Source organism: Carlito syrichta, unplaced genomic scaffold (genome assembly GCF_000164805.1).
Source record: "Carlito syrichta isolate Samal-C Ts95f unplaced genomic scaffold, Tarsius_syrichta-2.0.1 Scaffold306577, whole genome shotgun sequence".
NCBI lineage: Eukaryota > Metazoa > Chordata > Mammalia > Primates > Tarsiidae > Carlito > Carlito syrichta.
Genome location: NW_007250673.1, coordinates 321717 through 348702, shown reverse-complemented (window position 1 = coordinate 348702; position 26986 = coordinate 321717). Strand labels below are relative to the sequence as shown.

Here is a 26986-nt window from a genome sequence, read left to right as displayed (position 1 = left end):
GTTAACCTACTTGTATACTTAAAACATATCAAATTGATAGCAGTTAGCCGAGAAGTCACCATTGCCCTACCCTTGAACTCAACTGAATTGCTCATTCCTCAAAATGAATATTCTTTTATTTGTAAGTCCTTTGTTTTCAAGTAAATTAAATGCCTTTAACTTTTATCCATAAGCCATGTTATCTTGAATCTTGTAGCTTTCCTGCTTTATGGAAAGTCATGCCAAACATCTGCAACCAGACACCTGGTGATTTGTACAGCCCTTCTTTGTTTATTTTCACCGGAATGTCTAATATTGTCTATCACGGCAATTGTGTCTACTCTATATTCTGCAGGGGCAAGAAACAGTCCTTTTCTTTATTGCTTACTGCAAAGCTATCTCATACCCACTGTAAGTTCTTGGTAGATGTTTCTGATGAGGACAACTGTTCAGTCTAAGAAAGAAGGAACATAAGGAAGATGAAAATTAAGCACCAAAAATACAGGACACTTTGAGATAAGCTTCTCTCCACCCCCTTCCCATACACATTGTGAAGTAAAGTACAAAAATAAAGTCACAGCTTTATACATATTTTCAAGGAGATAAATCTTATAACACATTTGCTTACTGTGGAAAGTAAAAACTCCCTGGCCCTTCAGTTGAAATTTCAGATCTTTATTTTGATTATCTTGTGTACATGTTGGCCTCAAACATATCATACATTAACCAATTTAGGTTTCAGAGGAGTTCGATATAGCAAATAGGCGATTTGTTAAAATCAAAGATTTTTAGAGGAGGTTATCCGTTTATTTACTGACCATCAAATAGTTTTCAATACCTAATGAGTAGAATAAGTACTATAAAGACCAAAAGCACGGGTCTTTGAGAGTATTTATGAAAGTAACTTTGTTCTGAACTGGAATAGGAGAGGTCTTTCGTAAAGCAATGAAGCTTGAGCTGAATGCTGAAGCAGAAGGTAAGAAGCAAACAGCAAAGGAAGAATGTTCCTGTTAGTAGGAATAGCATATACAAAGGCCCTGTGGTCAGAGAAAATATGGCACACTCAAGGAACTGAAAGGCTGTTAGTATGGCTGAAACGTGGGGAGGGAAGGAACCAATAAAGATGAGGTTGGAAGAGAATGGCAGGGCCTAGTTATTGGCAGACAGAGAGACAAAAGAGAAACCAGAGAGAACCAATTAGGAACTTACCACAGCCGTGCAGGTAAGAGTTGATGATGACTTGGACAGGTGGACAGTAACCGGACAAGTAACCAGATGTGGTGGGAGACAGATAAAAGAATTTGAAAGATGGCCTTTAGATTTTTGACCTGAGCAAAAAAAATGGCAGTATCCCTCACTAGGTGGAAAATACAGAGAGAGGAGTCACACTGGGTATAGGAGAAGTGTTCTGTATTAAACATAAGTTTAAGATGCTGTTAGATATCCAAGTGAAGGTATAGAAGGGAAGGCTAGACATGCTTGGATGGAGCTCAAGGACGAGGTTGGGGCTGGAGGTATACATTTAGGCTGATCGGCAGAGGGACAGGATTTGAAGCTATGGAGCTGAATGGGAACACCCAGGAAGAAAGTGCCCACTGAAAAGAGAGCAGGACTTAGGACTGAGCACTGGGGCACACCGACATTTTAAAGGTCAGGAAGTAGAGAAGCATCCAGAAAAGAATAATGAAAAAAAACAGCCCATGATGTCAGATGAGAACCAGAGGAGAATAACATTCTGTAAAGAAAGTATTTCGAGAAGAAAAGAATATCTGGAGCTTCTGGGAGGTTGGTGGTGGTATGGACCGACAATTGTCCCTGGGAATTGGCACTGTGGTAGATGTTGGTGACCCTGGCAACTGCTGTTTCAGGTGCGTGGTAGAGAGGAAAGTCTGATTAGAGTGAATTCAAGAGTGGAGCTGAGAAACTGAAAACAGAAAAATAAGGCTATATCTGAAAGGAGCTAGAAGGAGTAGGGTCCTATTTATTTATTTATTTGGAGTCTCAGCTCAGGCTGGAGCATAGTGCTGTGCTCACGGCCACTGTGGCCTAAACCTGCTGGGCTCAAGAGATCCTTCTGAATCAGCCTTCCTAGTAGCTGGAACCACATGTATGTGCCACCATGCCCAGCTGATTTGTTGATTTATTTCAGAGACAAGGTCTTGCCATGTTGCTCAGGCTGGTCTCACACCCACTAAACTCAAGTAATCCCCTTGCCTCTACCTCCCAAAATGCTGGGATGACAGGATTGAGCCACCACGCCCAGCAATGATCAATAATATTCTTTAATAAAAAATTGTAAAAGGTTATAAAAGGTTACCTTATAGTCAAATAGATTAAAAGTAAATAAATGTTTGTAAGGTTTTATTAAAATTAGCTTTGTGCAATTGTGCAAAGCTTTGCACACTTGTGCAAAGATATAATTTGATTTTCTCTTTTGAAAAAATTTTGTGTAATTTCAAGAGATAATGAAAGAATTTTGTTTACCTTTTGAGTAAACTGCAAAAAGTAATGATGATGATAAAGGAGAGAGACAATTTCAGGAGCCCTTAAACTGTTTTTCTTAGTCCCTAGTATTTAAGGAAATGAGTCTTCTCTATTGAAGAATAAAGTTCTCTGATTTTTAAAATCTTTGAATTATTGGCTAAGTGAATGACTTAATTTACAGTATTTGGTGATCTTGTTTTATGAATTCATCTGTCTTAATTAAACCTTTGATATTTGACAAACTTTCAAAATCAAAATTTAAGGTTTTGAATTCTGTCTCCTTGACCTCATTAATTTTAGATGTCAGGTTTCCCTAAAGTTCAAGAGAGAGATTTGGCTTATTTGGTATGTTGAAATCATATAGAAGTGTTGGGTTAAAAGATATCCCAGCCAGGCATGGTGGCATACGCCTATAGTCCCATCATTTTGGGAGGTGGAAGCAAGGGGACTGCCCAAGTCCACGGTTTCAAGACGAGCCTGGGAAACATGGCAGGACCCCTTCTCTACAATAAATTTTTAAAAAGAAACCCAGTGGGGCTTCAAAATGTTAGGTTAGGCCCAATGGGGAGGGGGTGAGAGTGGTGTCTGGTATGTGATCTGGTGCCGTAAGAAAGATGCAAAGAATTGCACAGCAGTTAGACTGGAAAATATAATTTATTTAGAAAGTAAATTAGAGAAAGAAAAGAGAGGAGATTCACCTCCCCAGGATAGGGGAGGGGGCCAAAGCCAAGAAACATGGCAGCCATGGCTTAAAGAGCTATGTGGAGTTTAGCAAAGCAATGGTGAATGGAGAGAGAGGAGAGATTCACCTCCCCAAGGTAGGGGAGGGAGCCAAAGCTTAGGAAACATGGTGATGGCCATAGCTCAAAGAGCACATGGCCACACCAGAATTTAATAAAGCAATGGCTCTTTTTAATTTTTAATTTAATTTTATTTTTTGAGACAGTGTCTCTCTGTTTACCCAGGCTAAAGTGCAGTGGTACAATCATGACTCACTGCAGCCTCGAACCTCCTGAGCACAAACAATTCTCCCTCAGCCTCCTAAATAACTAATTGACAGTCATGCACCACCATGCCTAGCTAGTTTTTATATTTTTTGTAGAGTCAGGGGTCTCAAATTCCTAGGCTCAAGCAATCCTCCTGCCTTGACTTCTGAAAGTGCTGGGATTACGCGAGTGAGCACCCATACCCAGCCCAGATAATTTTTAAAATATGGGATATGGTAGCATGATGATTTACTAATAGGAATGGCTCTGTTAGTAAAAGACAGAAATATGGGTGCTAATTGAAATGGAAGGATCATTGAAAGAACAGTGTCCTTGTGTGGGCAAGTAGGTATGAGAGTGAGTGCGAGATTACTGTGTGCCAGTCCAAGAACTATCTGTTACCTGTCTACAGTGAACTTGTACCTGAAAATAAATCATCTGTAGTAAGTATGCTGTTTAGTTCCTTGATAATTGTATTCTGTGGTAAGACTTTCTCAGTGAAGGAAACTTATTACATTTAGAGCAACACTGATCTAACATACACAAATAAAGTTTTATCTTAACTACGAGCATTGACAGTTTATCCATAGTAACAAGAAGGAAGGTAGAGTATATGATACTGATCCTGAAAAGTTGAGCGGTTGAGTGCTAATCTGCTGAGTATCCACTGACACAGCTACTATCACTCTGTCTTTGTTTTGTTTTTGTTGAGTATAGTTTTTTGTTGAGTAAAGGATTTTACTGTCCAGGGAGAGGTAAGATACGGATTTTTTAAATCAAAACTATATATTAATATGATGAGTGTGTCAAACTTAAATAGTTACAGCAGATATTTATACAGGAATTTCTTGCATACTTGATCACCTGCTGGTAAATTTTAAGGGGTTAGTAGAAAGAATGGATACATGAAGGAAATTCTTTCTTAGGGTTTGAGCCTAATAGGTCAACACAGAGACTGTTGCCATGTGAGTGGTTTTCTACCAGTACTGCCCAATAGAGCACTGGTCTAGAGAGTTTTCCCTTCTTCTTCTTCTTGTGTGTGTGTGTGTGTGTGTGTGTGTGTGTGTGTGTGTGTGTGTGTGTGTGTGTGTGTTTGGTTTTTGAGTTAGAGTCTCACTCTGTTGCCCAGCCCAGGCTGGAGTGCAGTGGTGCAGTCACAGCTCACCGCAGCCTGAAGCTCCTGGGCTCATGCAAACCTCCCACTTCAGCCTTCTGAGTAGCTTGCACTACAGGCACACACCACCACACCTGGCTAACTTTTGTATTTTTTGTAGAGACAAGGTCTCGCTGTATTGCCCGGGCTGGTCTCAAATTCCTGGGCTCAAGCAATCCTCCCACCTTGGCCTCCCAAAGTGTTGGGATTACAGGCTTGAGCCACCACATCCAGCCAAGAGAATTTTCAAAATCATTGCATTTAAGTTCTTTTTCATTTTTTGTCTCATGCACACTGCATCTGTCATAGACTGACAGCAAAATCGCTCCTTCTTCTGCTTGTCTACTTTAGCTGACCCTGTGCCCTCCACTTGAATCAGCTTTGCCTAATTTCAATCCATTCTTCAAAATGTCTTTTAAAAATATTAAAAATTTTATAGGCTTCATGCTTTAAAATTATCTAATATGGCAAATGAGTATAACAGACCATAGAGTCAAATGTAGTGGTGGGGCTACAGTCATTCAACAAACACTCATCGAGCTGTGCCCTTGGGGATATAGTGGTAAACAAGGCCATACTCCCCCGGTACCATTCTGTAAGTTCCAGCCCTTATCTGTCTTCTCTTCATCTGTAACACTGGTCATCCAAATGAGAAAGGATGATCACTTGGCTGGGCCAAGTGATCATCCTTTAGACTCACTTGGCTGGGCCTCATTGCAAACTGCCTCCGCCCCCCTGACGCCATGGCTGATGAGTGAGGCCTGAAGTCTTGTGTGTCCTTCCGGCAATTCTCGTACTCGCTGGATTTTGAGCACCATAAACGTAAATGAGTTCCCTTGATGGCTATCTAGGATTTTCTTTTTCTTTGTGTCTTCGTGTTGTTTTCTGCTGCCCTCTAAATTGTGGGGAAGAAGCTGTGCTTTGGGTTTAGATTTCCTTAGTATTTTAATGTATAAACACCAATAGAGTTAGGCGCAGTGGCTCTTGCCTGTATTCCCAGCACTTTGGGAGACCGAGACAAGAGGGTTACCTGAGCCCAGGAGTTTAAGACCAACCTGGGCAACACAGCGAGACCTCATCTCTACAAACAATTAGCCGGGCATAGTGGCATGTGCCTGTAGTTCCAGCTACTTGGAAGACTGAGGCAGAAGGATCTCCTGAACCCAGAAGGTTGAGACTCCAGTGTCTGTGAATGTGCCACTACACTATAGCCTGGGCAACAGAGTGAAACTCAGACTCAAAAAAACAAAAACAAAAAACCAACATTGTTGATACCTAGTTTATCCACAAAGGTGTTTCTCTCAGTCCATGTATGATTTTTGGAGTTGGACTTGCCCTTGAGCAGATGATCAGGTTAAAGTTGTTTTCAAAAGACCAAATGATAGGTAATAAAGTTTCTGGGGCAGGAGTGAGAGGGAGAAACAGAGTTGCTTGAAGGTAATTCCTAAATCCTAAAATGAGATGGCAGATGGAGAACCATGAAGCAATAACTGATTTCCGGTGCAGTTCCTCTTTAATGTATACATTTTATCATGCTGTGCCTGTAGATTATGGTCATCACAAGTTATCCCTGTGCCTGCATTTCTGTGGCGGAAATCAGTAATTTGACCATTTGTGGTAGCAGATTGCAAACCTTTCTTGGCTATTGAGTCAGAGCACTGAGGTTTGAAATATCCATCCCCCTATTCAGACACTGAGTCATGAGTGGAAGAATGAAACCAGAGAAGCCACATAGTTTTGGATACTTTGAAACGAATAAGTCCCTAAACTCCACAGGTATCCACTACAATGAAGGAGCAATAATGTATAAGTGCCGTTGGCTAGCTTGGGGGACCTATGTGCTTGGAAATCATCTTAGTTACCATGGGAAGCACTGAGAGCTGCCTCTGGCTTGGGCTGCATGTTATAAGCATTAATGAAAAGCATTTGAAATAGAGTCATTTTAAGATCTTTCCAGCCGTAGGCAGTCTTATTTTTGGAGGCCCTACTCCTCATCATATCAAACATTAAGTAGACCCACAGTAGATAAAATTTTGCTGAAAAGTAAAATTAAAAGTTTTTTTTACATTTACTTCTTAAATTATTGGTGTGTGAATAAATCATTTAATTTTGGTTGTGATTTCTCAGCATTTATGTGTACCATATTTAGGAACTGTAAAATTATTAAAAGTGAACCATAATTTTTAATATAATAAAAAATTGCATAGATATTAAAATTGAACAACTAATGAGATAATCATGTTACTTTCTGTGGGCATGTGACTAATCATTTTTTAGTTTTTATTTTGCAGTTTTAATTTGGTTTTGTAACAATTTTTTCAGGTCTCAATAGTTTCCCAAGTCCCTGAAAGCTTGTAGGCCCTTCACCCATGCCTCTTTGAGCACCTCTGATAAGTGGGTGAAGTATTCTTAGAAATAAGAACTGCATGACCCATTAAAGATCCATAAGAATCTGCCTAAAATTCCAGAAGTCAAGAAAATGCTGCAGCAGAATTTGTTGGAATGTTTTTTCTAACTCAGACCACTCTAGAGCTTTGCTCTCCAAAGGACAGGTTGAAAACCAACAGTGATAGCATCACCCAGAGCTTGATATAAATGCAGAATCTTAAGTCCCACTCCAGGCTTGCTGGATCGTATTCTACATTTTAAGTAGATCACCAGGTACCCATTCAAGTTTAAGACATGTAAGAATCACCTGGGATGGCCGGCCACAGTGGCTCATGCCTGTAACTCCAGCACTTCGGGAGGCTGAGGTGAGAGAATTGGAGTTCAAGACCCACCTGGGCAACATAGGGAGATTTTTAGCTTTATAAAAAAAAAAAAAATCAAAAAATTAGCTGGATGTGGTGGCACAGGCCTGTAGTCCCAGCTACTCGGGAGGCTGAGGTGGAAGCCTACCTTGAGTCCAGGAGGTGGAGACTGTGGGAAGCTAATACTGCAGCACAGTACTTCAACTTGGGTGACTGAGATCTTGACTCCAAAAAGAAAAAAAAAAAAAAATAGAGAGAATCACCTGGGAGCTTTGACAATCCTGATGTTCCAGTTGCACCCCAGACCAGTCATTAGGGTCTCTGGCAGTATGATCAAGATGTTTGTGTTTTGAAAGCTCCTAGGTGATTCTAGTGCACAGACCAGGTTAAGACCCACTGTTTCATAGAAAGACCACAGGGCTCCATGTTGTTTACCAGCAAGTGCAATTCAAGAAACCGTGAATATGGTTTGTGTGTTTGGGACCCAGTATACTTTAAAAAAACAACTGGTTAATCCTTGCCATGGAACAACCTCTCTCCCTTAGAAGATTGAGTTTGTTAGCTCCTTTCTAGGACATTCAGCCCAATAGTCTAAACCTCAGGCATGTCATATTTTACTAACACTAGAGGTGCTGTATCTGAGCAATCCAAGCTAGAGTTGTAGGCCAGAAAGTAGCTTTTTTTGTTGTTGTTTTATGTAAAACTCAAGTGTGTGATGGGGCCATGTGTATTTCTCCATTGACTGTCAAAGCAAAAAGTTTGTGTTTATAACCATATGTTAACGATAGAGATTTTTCTTCTTTAAACTTAGAAGTTTAATGATCTTATACTAGATGCAAGGAAAAGAACTGCTTCCTTGACTGATAGCATTTCCGTCTTTTGATGATTACGCTTTAGTTTCTTTTTTATATATATATTTTATTTTATTATAGAGATGCTGCTTTAGTTTCAGATAGTAACTTTGGAGTAAAACACTTTTGGGAACTTCAATGACTTCTTCAGTTATCATCATTGGTTTTGTCAGTGTCTATGGAAAATTGCCATGCTATACTTTTATTTGCTGGTGATTTATATCCTTGACATGAAATTCACTGATGATATCTGCTATTTGGGGTACTAAAGATACCACAGGACTCATAGGTTTTTCTTTTTCTTTGTTTTTTTTCTTTGAGTTGGAGTCTCACTCTGTCACCCAGACTGGAGTGCAGTGGCCACTCCCGGCCACCTCAGCCTCGACCTGCTGGGCTCCAGTGATCCTTCCGCCTCAGCCTTCCAAGTAGCCGAAATTACAGGCATGCGCTACCACGCCCAGCTGATTTTTTAATTTATTGTAGAGATGAGGTCTCACTGCCCAGGCGGGTCTCGAACCCGCGGGCTCAGGCAATCCACTCACCTCAGCCTCCCAAAGGCGCGGGATTACAGGCTGAGCCACCGAGGTTTTTCTTATACTTAACTTTCATCGTAAGATTCATTGAAAAGTCTCCATGACATATATAAAATATATATTCCAGTAACATACTGCCTGTTCATGGTAGAGCAGATGCCCATGAAGCAGTAGTTTTCTTTCCCTTTGTTTCCCTTGAACTTCCACATTCACCCATCCAACTTAACCCTGCTAATGTGTCCCCACCCCACAAGAAAGCTGTAATAATAAGTTTTCCAGCAGATAACAATAATATTGGGCACATATGCCTTTCAAGGGTTGTAAATATTCTTCTCAATATTATTCTGATCTGTATCTTACCAGCAAAGTATGAAGTTGATAGGATATTTTCTTCGTCTTTTGTTTTTCATTTTAGCTAAGGTCATACAACTATATCCTTTAACTTCAAATCCTGTGATGAGGACTCAGGCCTTATCGAATCACAAAACTCATTACACCTGCATCTGAGAAAAAGCCAAAGAGGTTTTAGATGTCAACCATTAATATATTGGTGTTTAGTTTTTAGTAGCCAAGGGGTGGCTTATCTTCAGTATAATGTTATATCTAACATTAAATGAACCAATTGGAAATACATTCAATTTTAAATAGATACTCTTCTGTTTATAAAAACGACCAGATTTTGAACAAATTATAGAAATCTAGAATGAACCAAGAATGCTCACCAAGTCTCATTTTTAAATTTCCCCAGCAAGCTACATAGGGCTACATATGTCACCTCTGTCAGACTTCCCCTGATTTCTCCTACCCTGGAGATGCCCCTTTCTCTGAATGTTTGTAGCACTCTGTCGGTTTTACACAGCTTAGTACTGGGTTATAGACAATTTCACAGTCCATAATTGTTTCCTTAGTGGTGGTCTTATCAGCCTGAGGGAGGGAATCTTCCTTCTATAGCTTTTGCCTACCCTCTAATACCTTAAATGGGGTGGGAGGTGGGGGGGCAACCGGGAGAAAATGAATACACCAGTACATGCTATCATTTTATTCTATTCATTTTATCTTTGGGCTCCATTTCTTTCTCTAAAAGCATGACTTTATTTCATGATAATCAAATATGGAATGTTATGTTTGTATTAAATAATCAAGATAATGTATTTCTGTCAGAGTACATTATGAATATGAATTCATAGACTTCAGTGATAGATTTCTTTCTTTCTTTCTTTTGGCCTGGTATCTCTTTTTTATTTCAAATATGAATTATTAAATATTGCTACACATACTTACTGAAGGAGGTTTTCTTATATCTTAGTTGTTTTGTGTTCTTATATGATTTTCACTAATGTGAAGTTTTCAACTTAAAAGGTATTCTTTTTTTATCACTAGTGTTATTATTACAACAGTTCTGTACCTCTCAGATGCACTTCGTAAGAACTTCTTAAATGAAAACTTTGATTATAAGGTGAGTATTCATTTAGATGATTCTCCTGTTTGGGCTAAAATATTCACATTGTATTTTAGGACATTACCTATTATTTTCTTAGATATTAGTTTTAGCTTTGAATAGTATTAGAATAGTTTTGTTATATTTGTGAATGGGTTAAGGCTATAATAATGCTTATCAATCTAGTGGAAATCACAGTGCTTAAAAAGAGATCTTTTTTAAAGTTTTTTACTGTCATTGAAAATTTTACATTTTCAAGGTAAGCCCTTTAGTACCTTATTTCCCTATCTTCCTATTTTTTAGAATGAACTAATAAAAAGAAAAAAATGAAAGATTAGTAAGATTCTTTAAGGCAGAACCCTCTGTATATCCATAATATTATGTGATAGGCCTGAGAGCCTATAAAATCTCAACCTACTGTTTTTCAAATGAGAAATGGCAAACAAAAATGCCTATTTTGGCTTTCCTTCTCAATGATGGTTCTGTGCTTTTGGAATCTTTGTTTCTTATTATTTTTTAAATAACATTGTATTACATTAAACATTTTCTGAAATTCTTATTGGATAACAGGCAAATACAAGAAAGTACAAAAATGATTTTTAAAAGCAATTTTAATGCTTATATATTTCTCTATATCATAGCTTATAATATATCAAACTTTCATAATCAGAGTTCTTTTTGATATCTAAATTGCTTCTACTATTTTATTCCTTTAAATTACCCTTTTTAAGTGCATTCTTATAAAGTAATTATTTCTTTGGACAAATATTTACTAGTGGAATTGTTGAGTTAAAGGCTGTAGCAGTTGGATTTGATTGCTTGTCTTCCTATATTTATGCGAACACTGGAAGAGACAACTTTTTTATATAATTAGATAGGGAAAAAATCCTGTTTGGTTTCCTTTACATTTCTTACTCATTAGTAGTTATTGGTCAGAATTCATATTTTGTGAATTGTCTGTTCTGCTTTTATTCATTATTTTGCTTGTAGTTTTATCATATTTTTTGTTTGTAAGAGTTCTTTAGAACAGATATTAACTCTTTTGTCATATTTCTTCTAGTTTGTCATTTGTCTTTCATTTTACATGGTATCAGTAGAGAAGGACTTTTCTTCCATTATGTCCTACATGTGGTTTGCTAAGTTTATTTCAGGGAATCTTATTCTGATCTCTCTTTGATTCTGGTTTTGGTTTTTTTTTTTTTTTGGTATAAGGAAACTTAGACTCAAAAGAGTTGTCTGGGCAGGGAATTTTTATATAACATCTGAATTTAAAGCAATTAGCATATTTGAAGAAGTGTATGAATTTTTTTTAAGTTCTACATTAAAAGAAGTTCCAAAAATGAATTCACACAGGCATAAATTAATCCATCTTACACCTCATTGTCCTTGGAGATACTCAGACATGTTATAAGAGAAACCAAACATCTGTCATTTAGCATGTACCAAACAGCTCATGAAATCTGGAGTATAGCTTTGGAGCAATATGTATATAGTATATACTTATTTAGTTTACTTCTTTGTTATAGAATATTTCAAGCATATGTTAAAGTAGAGAGAATAGTAAAAAGAACCCCCATGATGTATCCAAATCTGGCTTCAACTATTATCAACTCATGGCCGATTTTATTTTAACTATACCTTCATTCTCTTACTACTTTGAAGGAAATCCAAAGATTCCATGTCACTTTACCTATAAATATTTTTGCAACACTGTAGCATTTAATTATGTTGTTCTTGTTTTAGATCTGGGATTCCTACTTTTACCTGGCAGTCATTTTTATAAACCAGTTGTGTCTTCAGTTAGAGATGTTCACACCTTCCAAAAAGAAAAAGGTGTTAGAAAAGTAAGTAACAATGTGTAATCAAGTAGGAATTGTTGCCTTTTAAAGGGTGTTTAGTTCAAATGATTCATGAATCAGAATATCTATAACTGCAAACCACACAGTTGAGAAGCAGTGACCACGACAACAGGAAGCAATCTTTTCTGCAAATTTCAGTGTCTGGAACTTGTTTGTACATTTTTTTTGTCCTGAGTGTTTCAGGATTCAAAGTTATTATAGGCACAAAAAAAAAAAAAAAAATTGAGACAGATCTGTCTAACTGAAAGATTTGTATGAGGGTTTGATTAAAAAGCATCATGAAATGAACAATAAACATCTTTAATTAAAACATCTTGCCTTTTTATTCAGAATGATAGGTTGTATCCTAAGCACACACAAATAAATACTTCTTTGTTCAGGAGGCTTTGTATCAGGTTTGATTTTTTTTGTTCTATTTCAGGTATGGTGACATGCGGGTAACAATGGGTTGTGAAATTTTCAGCATGTGGCAAAACCTAGGTAAGTGATAAAAAAAAAGAAGCCACCTCCACTGTTCAGCTCCTTGCTGCACTGTAAAGTGTACAAATGAAGAAGGGCAATTTATCGATGACAACATTTGAAACAAAATGTCTAAATCAATAAAGATATCTATAGAAAGCAGTTGACACTTTGCCATTGAATAAGGTTACAACTAATTCTTTAAATTAGTATCTCCCTGAAAAGTCATCTTACCTTTGTGTTTCTTTATTAATTAATGATAAATTTTGTAACCCAGCATTGCTCCAGCATTACACATATTATTTCTAGCAATGAGCTAAACCTTTCAGAATTTGGGGAAGTCACACCTCAAAACTTCTAGAACTATGAAATGAGGATATGAATCATAATACATTTAGGTTAAACTTCATGAAACATTGACTTGAGAGTCGCTACTCTTAAAAACTTGAAACCATTGACCTATTGTCATAAAAAGTATAGCCAGAGGATTTTTTTTTTCTTTTTTTTTTTGAGTTGGAGTCTCACTCTGTCGCCCAGACTAGAGTGCAGTGGCACGTTCCCGGCCACCGCAACCTTGACCTGCTGGGCTCCGGCAATCCTACCTCAGCCTTCCAAGTAGCTGGAATTACAGGTGCGCGCTACCATGCCCAGCTAATTTTTTATTTATTGTAGAGATTAGGTCTCGCCAAGTTGCCCCGGTGTGTCTCGAACCCGTGGTCTCAGGCAATCCACTCTCCTCAGCCTCCCAAAGTGCTGGAATTACAGGCTGAGCCACCAAACCCAGTCTAGTCAGAGGATTTTAAAAGCATCTGCAGTTGCTAAGAGACTGGTAGATGCAATTTTTTTAATCTGCCACAACTGATAGAGCATATTATTCCAGCAAATTAATGGAACAAATCTGGTTACACAGAAAAGAATAATATTTAGAAAACAAATTGTTGTAAAAATCATAGGAGGCTAGACACAGTGGCTCCCACCTGCAATCCCAACACTCTGGGAGACCAAGGCGGGAGGATTACTTGAACTCAGGAGGTTGAGACCAGCCTAGACAACATAGCAAGACCGTATCTCTATAAAAACTTTAAAAATTAGCTGGGCATGATGGCAAACACCTGTAGTCCGTACCCAGGAGGCAGAGGCAGAAGCCTTGATTGTGTCACTGCCCTTCAGCCTGGGCAACAGTTAGTAAGACCCAGACTTAAAAATAAAAATAAAAATTGGCATAGGGTCTCTTTCTAGAGATTCATAACTTATTTAATTTGGTATGTTAATTATGTACATTTTTCATATTTATTTACTATTATTGCATTTTAATTTCCCCTTTTGATTTATTACTCAAAATTGACCTATTTGAGATGAATATGTAATGACCTGAAAGTATTTTTTCTCTTGGTTTCACGCACAACTTGGAGATGGGAGGATTTGTTTTCTGTGAGTGAAAATAGCACCATTATTGTTTTCCTTCAATTTGTGTTACAGACTGAGTTTTGACCAGGTTCGTTGCTGGATGATTTTTTTTTTTCAACCAGGATATGCATATTCCTCAAATATACATAGCAAATGAAGGGGAATCTTGCTATACATCATTGAGCCCAGTGTTCAATGCTTGCTGGTGATTTCAGGGGGGAAAAAAGAACATCTTCAACCTCCAACAATGAAAGGCCAGCCAGAAGAAATCATGATCTGTCTTTAAATTCAGCTCAACCTGGGCTCGGTGGCTCAGCCTGTAATCCCGCGCCTTCGGGAGGCTGAGGTGAGTAGATTGCCTGAGCCTGCAGGTTCGAGACCCGCCTGGGCAACTTGGCGAGACCTCATCTCTACAATAAATCAAAAATTAGCCGGGCGTGGTAGCGCGCGCCTGTAGTTCCAGCTACTTGGAAGGCTGAGGCAGAAGGATTGCCAGAGCCCAGCAGGTCGAGGCTGCGGTGGCCAGGAGCGGCCACTGCACTCCAGTCTGGACGACAGAGTAAGACTCTCTTCAAAAAAAAAAAAAAATTCAGCTCAAAAATAGCATCAAACATTTTTTCTTACTTGGAGAGTACTCCTCTTAGTCTTCAAGTTTTGTTGATTCTTTGTGTCTTCCTTGATTTTTCAAAAGCAGGTCAAGGCCCTAGTAGTGTCTATATTGCATTTGGCATTAATTTAGCAAGTTGTTTTTCAAAGAATGTGGTACTGATTCTATTCACTGGCAGTTGTGGTTGTATAGCTCTTTTCCAAGCTCAAATTATGAGATCAGGACAGACTCAGTTGGGTTACCAGAATATTGGAAAACATGACAGGTTCTCTTCTTCTAGAGACATCTCATCATTGCCATCCATGCATAGTTATTTCCAGAGAAATCTTTATCCAAGCCAGGACAACTATGCCTGCTAAATTAAGCTGGCACCTTGAGTCTCCCTAAACGTGTCTTTGTATGTATGTCACAAACTTTTCTATTTTGTCTTTATTCTAATACAAAAATATTTCTACTTCTTGGTTTTTATCTTAAATTACCTGTTATTCTCAGAAATTTAGAGAATGTAGACAATCTCTGCAGCATATTAATCCCAAACATGCATTATTTTGTCAGTACCCCTTAGTATCAGGATCACCTAGAAACGTGTTAAGAAATGCAGAATCTCTAGCTCCACCCCAGACCTGTTGAAACTGAATCTGGGTTCTCGCACATTGTCCAGGTGTCAACTATGCACTTGACTGAAAACTGAAAAGTGCTGCTTTAGGCAACACTGTCCTCTTTTTTTGTTGTTCCGGTCGTAAAGACTAGCCCTAGCACAATCCTAGGACTCTGTTAGAAAAAGCTCATTAAGTTCAACTTATGAATTTCCAGCATGATATGGTTCAGGTATAGAGTGAGTGCACATTTTCACTTCATTTCTTGGTTTCTGCATTATTTCCCTAGAGCTGTGTCCTGACTTTACTGAGACCTCCAAAACATTAGGTGAATGTTAAAAGTCGTTGCTGTTATACAACAGCTAGAATTAGAAAATGTTCAGAAATGTTTAATCCTTCTTTCCAACATATATTTTTGCAAAATGATAAGAAGAATTAGGTATTCGGCATGCTATTTGAATACCCCTGATAGACCTTAAATCAGCTTGCTTTTTAGGAGCATCAAATACTTTTGTAATAATTTGGTTTACCTATAAATATGTCATGTTGTGGATTGGAATGTTAAAGGAGAATTTATTCAGGTAATTACAAAATTTGCATTCTTTGTAACAGACCAATAAATTCAACTTCACAGAGTTCATGAAGCCCTGGCTGTGTGAGAGTTATTTTAGAGGACACAAAAAAAAATGCTCAATGCCCGTGAAGAGCTTAGTTTTAAAATCTTACATTTTAAACGTTTTGTGCAATTTATATGAAACCAGGAGAAAGCTTGATAAAGACAAAGTCTCTGGGTTTTAGTACCGCTAGTAAGGTTTTATGATTTCATAAACTAAGACCCTCAATACTTTTAATAGATACAAAAAACACTAATTTTTAGAAAATAAGATGAGGGCAGGAAGTGGCCAGGGACGTTAAATATACTTATAGCCCCTTGAAACTGTCCAGTGGGTCTAACTTAGAAATGCAGATTTTACTGGACAAAACTTTTTTTTTTTTTTGAGAAAGCAGGATTTATTAAGTGAACAGAAAAGCTCCCACAGTAGGAGGGGACCCAAGGGGGTTATCCTGTACAATACTTTTAAGTCAGAGTTTGGTCATTAATGTTTACTTTAGAAGTATTGGCATTCTCCCATATACTAGACATGAGGTTTTTGTTTTTGTTTTTGTTTTTCCCCCATTCTGATGAGGACAGGAGGAAGAAAAGCCCGTGGAATTTAATAAGTAGTCTGCTTTTAAATATAAAGGTGTAGGATTTGTAAATGTGATCATTATATCCCTTTGACTTACCTGCAAGCAACTTTTCAACACTATGCCATCCAGAACTGCTTAGCTTTCCAGTGTTATTTTTAACCATAAGTCACCAGACTAGCAGACATTCAGTTGTGCATGCTTGAAATATTTTGTAATTCTGAAATTGCATAGCAACTTATCTGTTAAATTTAAGTATTAAATGTGCTTTTATAATGATTATTTACATACAGAAAGTTTAAACTTTTCTCTGAATTGGTACTTGAATCATTTGTATATAGGAAGCTCACAGAACTAGGGAAAATGAATTCTAGCCTCTCTTCATCTCCCCTCTCAGTCTTGGAGTTTTTGAGCAAGCAGCACCCTTTAAAAAAATAGATTTAATGGATACTGGTGCAGTTTTGTTTCATGGGGATCTTGTATAGTGGTGAAGTCTGGGTTCTTAGCGTCCCCATTTTCATCTCTCCAGGAAGGAATCAGCGCCCCTGCTAGTGTATGCTTCAGTCCTAGTTCTGCGAGAGCTGGTTGGGAACATAGGAACGAAATCAAAGACTTTGTTGTCTAAAGGCAACCAATGGTGCCCCACATGACAGCAAGGCAGGGGTTCTCTCCTTCCCTTGTAAGACAGCAGTGGTTTACAAGGGACAGGAAGGGTTTGGGTTCTTCACTGAAAACAACGGACAGGAAGGGTTTGGGTTCTTCACTGAAAACAACTTGATAACTACCATATAATTAAAATCATTTCTTTTTAAAGTATTTTTAATCATGGTAAAATACAACATGCACCATTGTAATCATTTTTCAGTGTATAGTACAGTGATTTTAAGTACATTCACTTTGTAATGTAACCATCACTACCAAACATGTCCAGAACTCTTCACCAGCAAAACTGAAATTCTATATCCTCTGAACACTAACTTCTCATTCTCTTCTCTCCCCAGCCCCTAGTACCATCATTTCTATTTTCTTTCTCTATGTATTTGATCACTCTAGGTATCTTACATAAATGGAATCATGTAAATTTTGCCTTTTTTGTAAGTGGTTTATATCACTTAACAGAATGTCCTCAAGATTCATTCATATTATAATGTGTGTAAGAGTTTCTCCCTATTTAAGCCTGAGTAATATTCCATTGTACAGATATATCACATTATTTTTATCCATTCATCCATCAATGAATGCTTGGGTTGCTTTTACCTCTTAAATATTGTAAATGATGCTGCTAAGAACATGGGTATATAAATATCTCTTTGGGATTCTGCTTTCAATTTTTGTGGGTTTATATACCCAAAAATGAAATTGCTGGATCATATGGTAATTCTATTTTTCTTTTTTTTTTTTTGAGTTGGAGTCTCACTCAGTCGCCCAAACTGGAGTGCAGTGGCCGCTCCCGGCCACCGCAGCCTCAACCTGCTGGGCTCCGGCGATCCTTCCGCCTCAGCCTTCCGAATAGCTGGAACTACAGGCGCATGCTACCACATCCAGCTAATTTTTTGATTTGTTGTAGAGATGAGGTCTCACCAAGTTGCCCACCTCCCCTACTGTTTTCCACAGCTGCAGTAACATTTTACGTGCTCATGGACAGAGCACAAGGGTTCCAGTTTCTCCACATTCTTGCCAACACTTGTTACTTTCTGGTTTTTGTTGTTGTTGTTGTTAGTAGCCATTCTAATGGGCATCTGATGAGTTAGCATCCCATTGTGGTTTGGCTACCATTATTTTTGAAACATTAAAAACCAACTAGTGATAACTAAATACCTTTTCTTAATTGTGCTATTCCTCAGTATTTTCATTTTCTAAGTTGAAGAGCTAAAAAAATGTGCTGTCAAGAGCTGAAGAGAGGTATATATTGCCCCCAAAATTGTATCCATCTGTACCTATACTTGTAAGAATAGTCTGCAAAAAAGTCTAGTCTTACTACTAAGTCCCACCTCTGGCATTCATCTTGTTGTGAGGTTAAGTTTTTCTTTCTATTTTTAGATGAACTAACATTCTTACTAAATATAAAGTGGACTCTTTGTTCCACATTTGCAAACACAGTGTCTTGTAACTTCTGTAGAAAAAAATCAATACTTCCCTAGCAGGCTGTTCTGTGTGCATAAATATAAAACTCCAACAGCCCAAGTAGCAGGTGCCCTACATACTTCAAAACAAGACCATGTGGCTGACAATTAGAGATGGAGAAAGGATGCTAAATCTATGGTTTAAAGAGAAATCATTTAAATGAAGTTTATTTTGCTGTTGCCACACATAGCTTAAAATTGCTTTGCTGGTTCAGTAGGAATTACATTTTCTGTGGTTGGAGAGCCTGTTCAGGTGTGCTCAAATTGTGTGTTCCCAAAGTGTGTTTTCAGCAAATAGGCTATTCTCATGCATTCCTGCACTATGGTTTAAATGTAGGTGTGGCTTCTCTAGGACCTTCTTACTGTCAGTAGAAAAATCAGGCTACAAAATGTAGTGTATGGGCCTTGTTTGAATTGTGATTGAAAGAAACCAATTACAATTGATATCCTTTAAGACCACCAAGGAAAGTTTAACATAGGCTAAGTTGTTAATTGATTTAAGGAATTATTGTTTATCTTTGTTAGCTATGATAGAGGCATTCTGATTCTATATTTACAAAAGAGTCTATCTGGTAAAGATACTTGCTGATGTATGTACAAGTAGAATAATATGATGTCTCAGGCTTACTTTAAAATGTACCCTGGGGGAAAAAATAGCATAGGTGTTAGGTGAAACAAGATTGGCAAAAAATCTTTATACTGTGATTTTTGTGTACATTTGAAGTTTTTCAAGGTTAAAAAAAAAGTTTTTGAAGAAGAAAATTGGATTTTAAAATGTCCATAAATGGAAAAAACATTTTTTTTTTTGAGTCAGAGTCTTGCTCTGTTGCCTAGGCTGGAGTGCAGTGGCACACTCACGGCCACTGCAGCCTGAACCTGCTGGGCTCAGGTGATCCTTCCGCCTCAGCCTTCCAAGTAGCTGGAACTACAAGCACACGCCACCACATCCAGCTAATTTTTTGAGTTTTTATAGAGATGAGGTCTCACCAAGTTGCCCAGGCTGGTCTCGAACCCGTGGGCTGAGACAGTCCTCTCCTCAGTATCCCAAAGTGCTGGGATTCTAGGCATGAGCCACGGCACCCGGTTGGAAAGAATTTTTTTTAAAAGAGATTCAGAAGTCCTCGAGTTAAACAGTGGTATAATAAGCGCACACTCATGATGGTGTTCATTAGAGAAGTCAAAAGATGGCGAACTCAGAAAAGATTAAAAACTAAGATAGTAATGTAGCGGCTCTGAATCTCCTTCTACCAACACAACCATGAGAGAACTATTGAAGCTGGCAGGAAATTCAATCTCATTTTGTATTTCCTCTCTTTTTTATCCCCCTGTCCCCACACATACCCAAAAGTCATGCAAAGGTTCGATATCTTACACAGTGTCAAGGCAGCAGAGAGACCCTCCTGGTTACTAGTCAGATGCCAAATGGCCTTTGTCCTTGGTCTCTTCAGTCCATTTCCTCTGCTGGAGCACAGCATCTGTGGCTAGACTTTGAGCTCCTGCAGCCATGTCCTGGGGCAGGGTCACAGAACAGGTGTAAGACCTGTTTATCTTAGAACTCGCCTTCCTTTCCTCCTTTTTTCTTTCTTCCCCCTCACTTGCTAGGACATCTTGATAAGCTTTTCAGTGGATTTAGCCTTTTAAAAATGCCAGTAAGAGTGAATGAGTTCAGGTTGCTTCTGCTTTTTGCCCTGCTAAAAATAACTGAGGATGGAGTTGCTGACGCTAGTTGCTGGTTACCAGCTTGTATCGTGGATGTTGAAAGGATGGGGAAATAGAGGGTGAATGATAAACTGATATTCCAGTGAGCTTGTCAGTGTTGAAAATATTCACTCTTTTGGAGGAAAATGTACAGTTAGAGTAATAAGAGAGTTTTGTTTTGTTTTTTTGAAGTGTTTTTGTGCTGTTGAGGGAAACTCAGCAGTCCTATGGTAAAGACAGAGGATTACTTGGGTCAAAAATAAAGGTGGGAACACAAAAGGAATTACCAGTCAAGTTTATTCTTCACACATAATGAGTGTGGATAAGTAATTTAGAGATGTGAGAAACAATTAAGTTACTTTTAATGAAATCTCAAAGAGAGGAAAAAGGACTCTGTGACCTCAGTGATATAAAATAAAAGACTTTCAGATAGGAAGGGGTCTGTGTGTTATGTCCAGGGTTGTATTCCTGGCTAGATGTTCAGTGCACTTTGCCTAAGCACTTTAACTCACACTTGAGATTAAACACAAGGTAAAATCAACACAGTTCCCAACTGTGATAGAGGGGTACTCCTGGAGTTGTGAAGTCTCTGGGGAGCACCCAATCCCAAGAATAAGAAACTTCCCAGACACCTCAGGGCACTTTGTCTATACCAGCTAAAGAATGGGCAGGCATGTTGCCAGTAGAGATTGAGAAGACCTTGCTGCTTTAGGGCACTCAGGACACAGCAAGGACATCTACTTCCTAGTTGAGGCAGATGTCTGAATCAGCCCTGGGATAGCATCACAGTCTGTGATTGAGAAGCTGGTACAGAGCCCTCTAGGTATCTTCAAGATAGAAGGTAGTTCAGACCAGTGGCCTCTATCAGGGGCACCTTTTTAAACTCATAAAGGTCTTAGCACAGAGCTTCCCGTCTTTATCCGTCACTGTTTTCAGAGAGTGGACAAGATGCTGCTCAGAAGGTCCTTGAACTGGTGCTTACATGCTAACTGATAGATCAGAGTTCTGCTGGTTGCATTTGACAACGTCCAAGACCAAAACACCCAAGTTAAACACATGTCCAAGAAATATATTGTCTCTAATGACTTGGAAGCCTGCAGATGGATCTGATTTCAGACATGACTTTTCAAGAAGGCAAACATCAGGGCTTACCACTTCTAAGCTCTGCTTTGCTCTGTGTACTGACTTTATTCTCTATATACTGACTGGTACTCTGCATTCAGTAGGAAATGGCTTCTATCAGCTTCAAGTCTATTTCCTCTTTCCAGAGGGCCCTTTTAGAAAGTTCTTGATAGCCACAGATTGTCCCCGTTGGGTGATGTGCCTTTCATGAGTCAGACCCTGGAGCTAGAGATGAACCTGGGTATTTTGTTTACTTGTTTAAAGAATGAGTCTCAATAGGTTGCCCAAGCTGGACTCAAACTCCTGGGCTCAAGCAATCCCCCGACCTCTGCCTCCTGAGCAACTGGGACTACCAGCATAAGTCCCTGCGCCCAGTTGAAGTTGGCTTTGTGATCAGGCCCAGGTTATAAGCCTACTTTTGAGACTGCGGCAATAAAGTGAGAATTCCCTACCCACATTCCAATCTCACAGACTGATGGACAAATAGTTCTCCCAAAGGACAGAATGCTGGCCAAATGGCACATGTGACTGTGTTCTCTCACATGAGAAAGAAAGAAAGAGAGAGAGAGAGAGAGGAAGGAAGGAAGGAAGGAAGGAAGGAAGGAAGGAAGGAAGAAAGAAAAAAGAAAGAAAGAAAGAAAGAATTCCTCTTCCTTCTCATCCCTTCAAGTTCCTAACTTACTGGCTTTTTTGCCTTTACCATCAGTCGTCTTTCAGGGAAGAAATAGGCAATCTTTGCCGACTCATCTTTTCTCTCCCTCTTTTTACTCTTTAATTCATTATAAACAGGTTTCCTCTCTTATTACTCTTCTGCCAAATATAAAGGCCTGTGTTGAGTCCCATCCATAGGAGAGTGATTAAGAATTCATTCTAGAGCCAGCCTGCTTGGGTTCAAATATTGACCACCCTAATAACTAGCTGAGTGACTTTGAGCACATTGACTGATTTCCCAGGATTTTAGTTACCTTCTCTGTAAGTAGGAGGTGGATAGTTCCTACCACCTGGAGCCGTTGTGGAGGATACATGAAAGCCGTTGTGGAGGATACAGGTAAGCACCCAGAGCAGTGCCTGCTGAAGAACAAGTGCTGACAAGTACCTGCTGTTATTAATAGTGACCACAATGGACGTTCTTGTCCCCTCTACTTCTGGAAGCCTTCTCTTCTCTGTCATTCCACATTGCCACTTGCTGGTTTTTCCTTCCCTACCCCACACCCCACCTGCTTAATCAGCTCCTCTTGTCGCAGCACACCAGTGCTCAGACCCTCTGGCTTCTCACACTCTTACATTTTGCCACATGTTCCCCATGGTGACTTCATTCACCCTGTTTATCACTGATGGTTCTGGAATAGTCTGTATCCAGCCCAGACTTCTATCCTGAGCCCCAGACCAAGCTTTGCATAGCATGCTAGAGTATCCAGTGTTAGAAGTACCTCAAACATGCCCCAAACTGAAGTCATTACCTCACCTTTCTTCCTAAACTGGCTCCTTCTCCCACACACTTCGTCTCATTCATTGGCAGTGTTTGTTCTCACTCATGCTCTATGTTCAGGCCAGGAATAGCCGTCAAATCTGGCTATTTCATGACCATGGCTGCTGCTTTTGAGTCAATCTTTATAGTATTATCTGGATAACCTAACTATCTAGGGTTGATCTCCCCAATTCAGCCTATCTTCCACACTACTCACAAAGCTATATTCCTACAAAATAAAGCTGTAATAGACACACCACCCACAGCTGAATGCTCCCACTCCTTCTCCTGCCCAACATTGTACATGAGCCAATCCACCCTCATTGCCAGCACTTCCCTCACCCAACCCTGACCTTAGTCACACCAAACTTCTGGGCATGGCAGAGCCACACATGCTGTTTCTCCTCCAAGGATACTCTCCACATATTAGGCCATCTTCTCCCTCAGAGCCAGGCAAAATGTCCCCGCAAGCAACCTTTCTCAGTTCCCCAGGTAGAATGAACTGTATCATGTTTGTTTTTTCTGAAGACTAGATTTATATCTCAGCAGTAACCCATATGTTCATTGTGATTGATCTGTTTGCAAGTATTTCTCCTAATATGGGGTTCAAAATATACCCAGCATTTCTATTTCTTGAGTCACTGAATAATTGAATAGATTAAGGACAGGATGCATTAATTAGATGGATATACAGAAAACACATATAAAATAAAGTACATTTTTATGATCTTGGCACTCCCCAAACTTTCCAAACTCTCTATTAAGCTAGTAGTTAGTCCCTTATCAAAACATATACAGGAAAGAAGTACCCAAAGAGAAAGAAATGCTTTCTCTTTCTCTCTCTTTGTATTTATAATAATTTAAATACATTTAAATCAATGCTTTGACTGCTGTCAAAGAAACATTGACATATAGAGACATAGAAGATTCTCTAAACTCTCTGGGTCATAGACTATAGAGAAGTTTTTATGAATACTCTTCTTCTCTCATGTTGGTAGCATGTGCAACATTGCAGTGTAGCACCTCAAATTTTCTGAAATATTCAGCAATGTACAGTAGCCCCTCTTCCATGTCATTGAGATAGGGAGAGTTTTATCATGGTAGAAGTGCTCATACTCTGAAGATCTATTAGAGAATAAATGTCATGGGGTAGAATTAATCAGACAGTGTCTCCTTGATGCCAGATATGTAAGCCAAAAGGGAAAAAAAATACAAGTTTGGCTTTGAAACATGTAAGCAGTTTCACTGATTGCCCAAAAGTCACTGTGTGCTGTGCCCACTTTCCTCAAGCACTAAACCATTGCCAGTGTTACTTTGCTGCCAAGATTCGAAAAGCTTGTTCTTGACTTGGCCACACTCCTGCTAATATCTGATAGCACCATGAACAAAGCAGTTATTCAGGGATAGTGGCCACATTCTACAGACAGCAGTTGTATCCCAAGCCCAAACCTCACCTGCGTGCAATTTACTTATGTATCAAATTCCCACACATACCCCACAACTCTAAAATTAAAATTAAAACAAAAAAATCAAATTCACAAACACCCACAGGAGTTTTCCTAATTTCTAATCTCATCCATCATTTTGCCCCTCCCCAAATTCTTTCTTTCATGTTCTCTTTAAAAATGCCCCTAAAGTCACTTAAACCATACATTTGCACCTTGGATCTACATATTGTCACTTACACATACAAAGTCCGACAAGTTCATGAGCTCATCCCAGAAAAAGTGTTAAATACCTCACTGCTGAATATCACTATGGTCACCTGTGAAGTTCTTCCCTTGGGAAGCTGTGCACCAACACCAGTGCCTAGGCTACCTGTCAAAGCAATTTTGGAACTCTTTTTCTGGAACGACCATCAGAGTTGTCATTGTATTACCTTGTGTTCCAAATGTCATCAAAATGTCTTTCAGTATTTCCTTTGTCTTCGGGTAAAGAAAAAAGTCACTGGGGGCCAGATCAAGTGAGTAGGGAGGGTGTTCTAATACAGTTATTTGTATAGTGCTGCCAGCATAAGCGCACTGTGGCAAGTTCATGAACTTAATTGTCAGACCTCAACAAATAACAATGACAGCTCTGATGGTCATCCCAGAGAAAGAGTTCCAAGATTGCTTTGACAGGTGGACTAGGCACTGGTGTCAATGCAGAGCTTCCCAAGGGATTACTTGGACGATAACAGTAGTAATATTCAGCCATGAGGTATGTAGCACTTTTTCTAGGATGGTGCACGAACCTAGTTGCTGGATCTCATATATGTCTGAACTCTGGAGCCACGTTAATGCCTTCTAGTACAAAAAGCAAAAAAGAGAAAACTATCATTAATGTAAGGGAATTTAACTCAGAAATTGACTGGTAACTGACCAGTATGAGTTTGTTGTAGTCAGCTCTCATTGTGAAAGATCAAAATACCGGGTTCGGTGGCTCAGCCTGTAATCCCGCGCCTTTGGGAGGCTGAGGTGAGTGGATTGCCTGAGCTCGCAGGTTCAAAACCCACCTGGGCAACTTGGCGAGACCTCATCTCTACAATAAATCAAAAATTAGCGTGGTAGTGCGCGCCTATAGTTCCAGCTACTTGGAAGGATGAGGTGGAAGGATCGTCGGAGCCCAGCAGGTCGAGGTTGCGGTGGCTGGGAGCGGCCACTGCACTCCAGTCTGGGTGTCAGAGAGTGAGACTCCATCTCCAAAAAAAAAAAAAAAAAGATCAAAGTTAGAATAATAAGAGGGAAATTACCCTCTTTCCTGAAGCTGTCTTTCCAGTTAGCTTCTGCTCAGACTCCCAACTTGTAGTTTTAAGTGGATGTTCTCAGTGTCATATGCTTCTGCCACCATGCTGAAGGTTCACTCTTAAGTGTGTTGTAGCATGCAATATTCTTATTATTGTAGGTCTAGAAACTCCTCTGTGAGATTTAACATTGAAAATTAGAGTTATAAACTTAACACTCACATGAAATCATCTATGTTCATTCCTTCCTCTGCCTTTTTTTCCTCTGAATTATCAATTCCATACCTTTTAGCATTTGGTAATATACCATTTTGAGTTCACTATTGTTACGTTTTAGGTTTTTCAGAAAATGGTTATGTTATTTGGGGGGCAACTACTTAGATTTTTATTTAGGCTGTGTACTTACTATGTGAAAAAAAGATATATATATATATATTACAGATAAGAACCACTGTTTTCATATACAAAAATCACCGACAGTCTTACCACCCAGAGATAACTACTATGGCTAACATTAGGAGATAAAATCTTCTAGACTAACATCTATATTTGTATTTTTGAATGAAAGATATCCCTGTACATACTGTATTGTACCTTGCCTTTTCACCTAATTATATTGAAAAACTTCACCTCTGTTATTCTTCTTCAGCCTCATTTTTAATGACTACATAAAAATTTTCTTGTATGAATGCACAATAGTACACATAACCAATTCCTGATGATTTACATCATTTTAGTGGTATCTTACAGGTTAATTACTTATCTTTTCTTACTTGGGGAGAAAACTAGAATTGATTATACCTATGGCAATCGTTTTAAACAAATTTAAAAATACTGATTTTCTGAAATCTTATTAAGATTAAGTATATTGAAACTCAAATATTTTACTCAATTTAGGAGAACACAAGCTTCATTTCATTCCTGCCCTGATTGGCCCTTTCTTAGAAGTGACCTTGATACCCCAGCCAGATCTTCGGAATGTCATGATTCCGATTTTTCATGATATGATGGACTGGGAGCAGAGACGGAGTGGCAACTTTAAACAGGTAGGCAGAAGTGCTCTTAGAACAAAGAGTGTTAGCTCTCCTAAAGCATCTCTGAACTTCCAGGTTCAACTCTGAGTTGGGAAATGAACACTGGGTCAGCAGACCGAGACTTTAGCCTGGCCTGTCCACTCCCAGACCACACGAACTTGGCTACTTCTCCCTGGTCCTATGTTTTCCTGAGCTTCCAGGGAAACCCTGAAAACTATTTAATTCCCTTTTAGCTAAAAAATTATATGATTTTCCAGGTCTGTATTTCAGAACTTGCAGAGACTTTATTTACTCCCCATTGGGCACAGCAAAGAGAAATCAGAGGGTTAATGATTCTTAAATTCACTGTGCTCTCAGTGGTCTGCACATTGTATTGGGTAAATGGCTTGAGCATTTGATTCACAGTATGTTTTATTGCTTTTTGCTTGAAGCATTGAGAATTAATTTACAGGAGAAGGCAGTGGAAATTCTTGCAAAGGAAATTCCAAGGGAATGAGCTTATTGTTTCTCGTTGATGTAGGTTCTGATG

At 38.9% G+C, this 26986-nt stretch overlaps 1 protein-coding gene across 1 annotated transcript in view; it reads left to right on the top strand.

Moving 5' to 3' along the window:
- The window catches only part of DOCK4 (dedicator of cytokinesis 4), a 534984-nt gene that overhangs the window by 446819 nt on the left and 61179 nt on the right, over positions 1 to 26986 (top strand). The window contains exons 28-31 of the mRNA XM_021715022.1: positions 10117 to 10192; positions 11918 to 12018; positions 12455 to 12513; positions 26321 to 26469. Of these exons, the coding sequence (XP_021570697.1) occupies positions 10117 to 10192; positions 11918 to 12018; positions 12455 to 12513; positions 26321 to 26469 (385 nt within the window). The remainder of the gene's footprint in view (positions 1 to 10116; positions 10193 to 11917; positions 12019 to 12454; positions 12514 to 26320; positions 26470 to 26986) is intronic.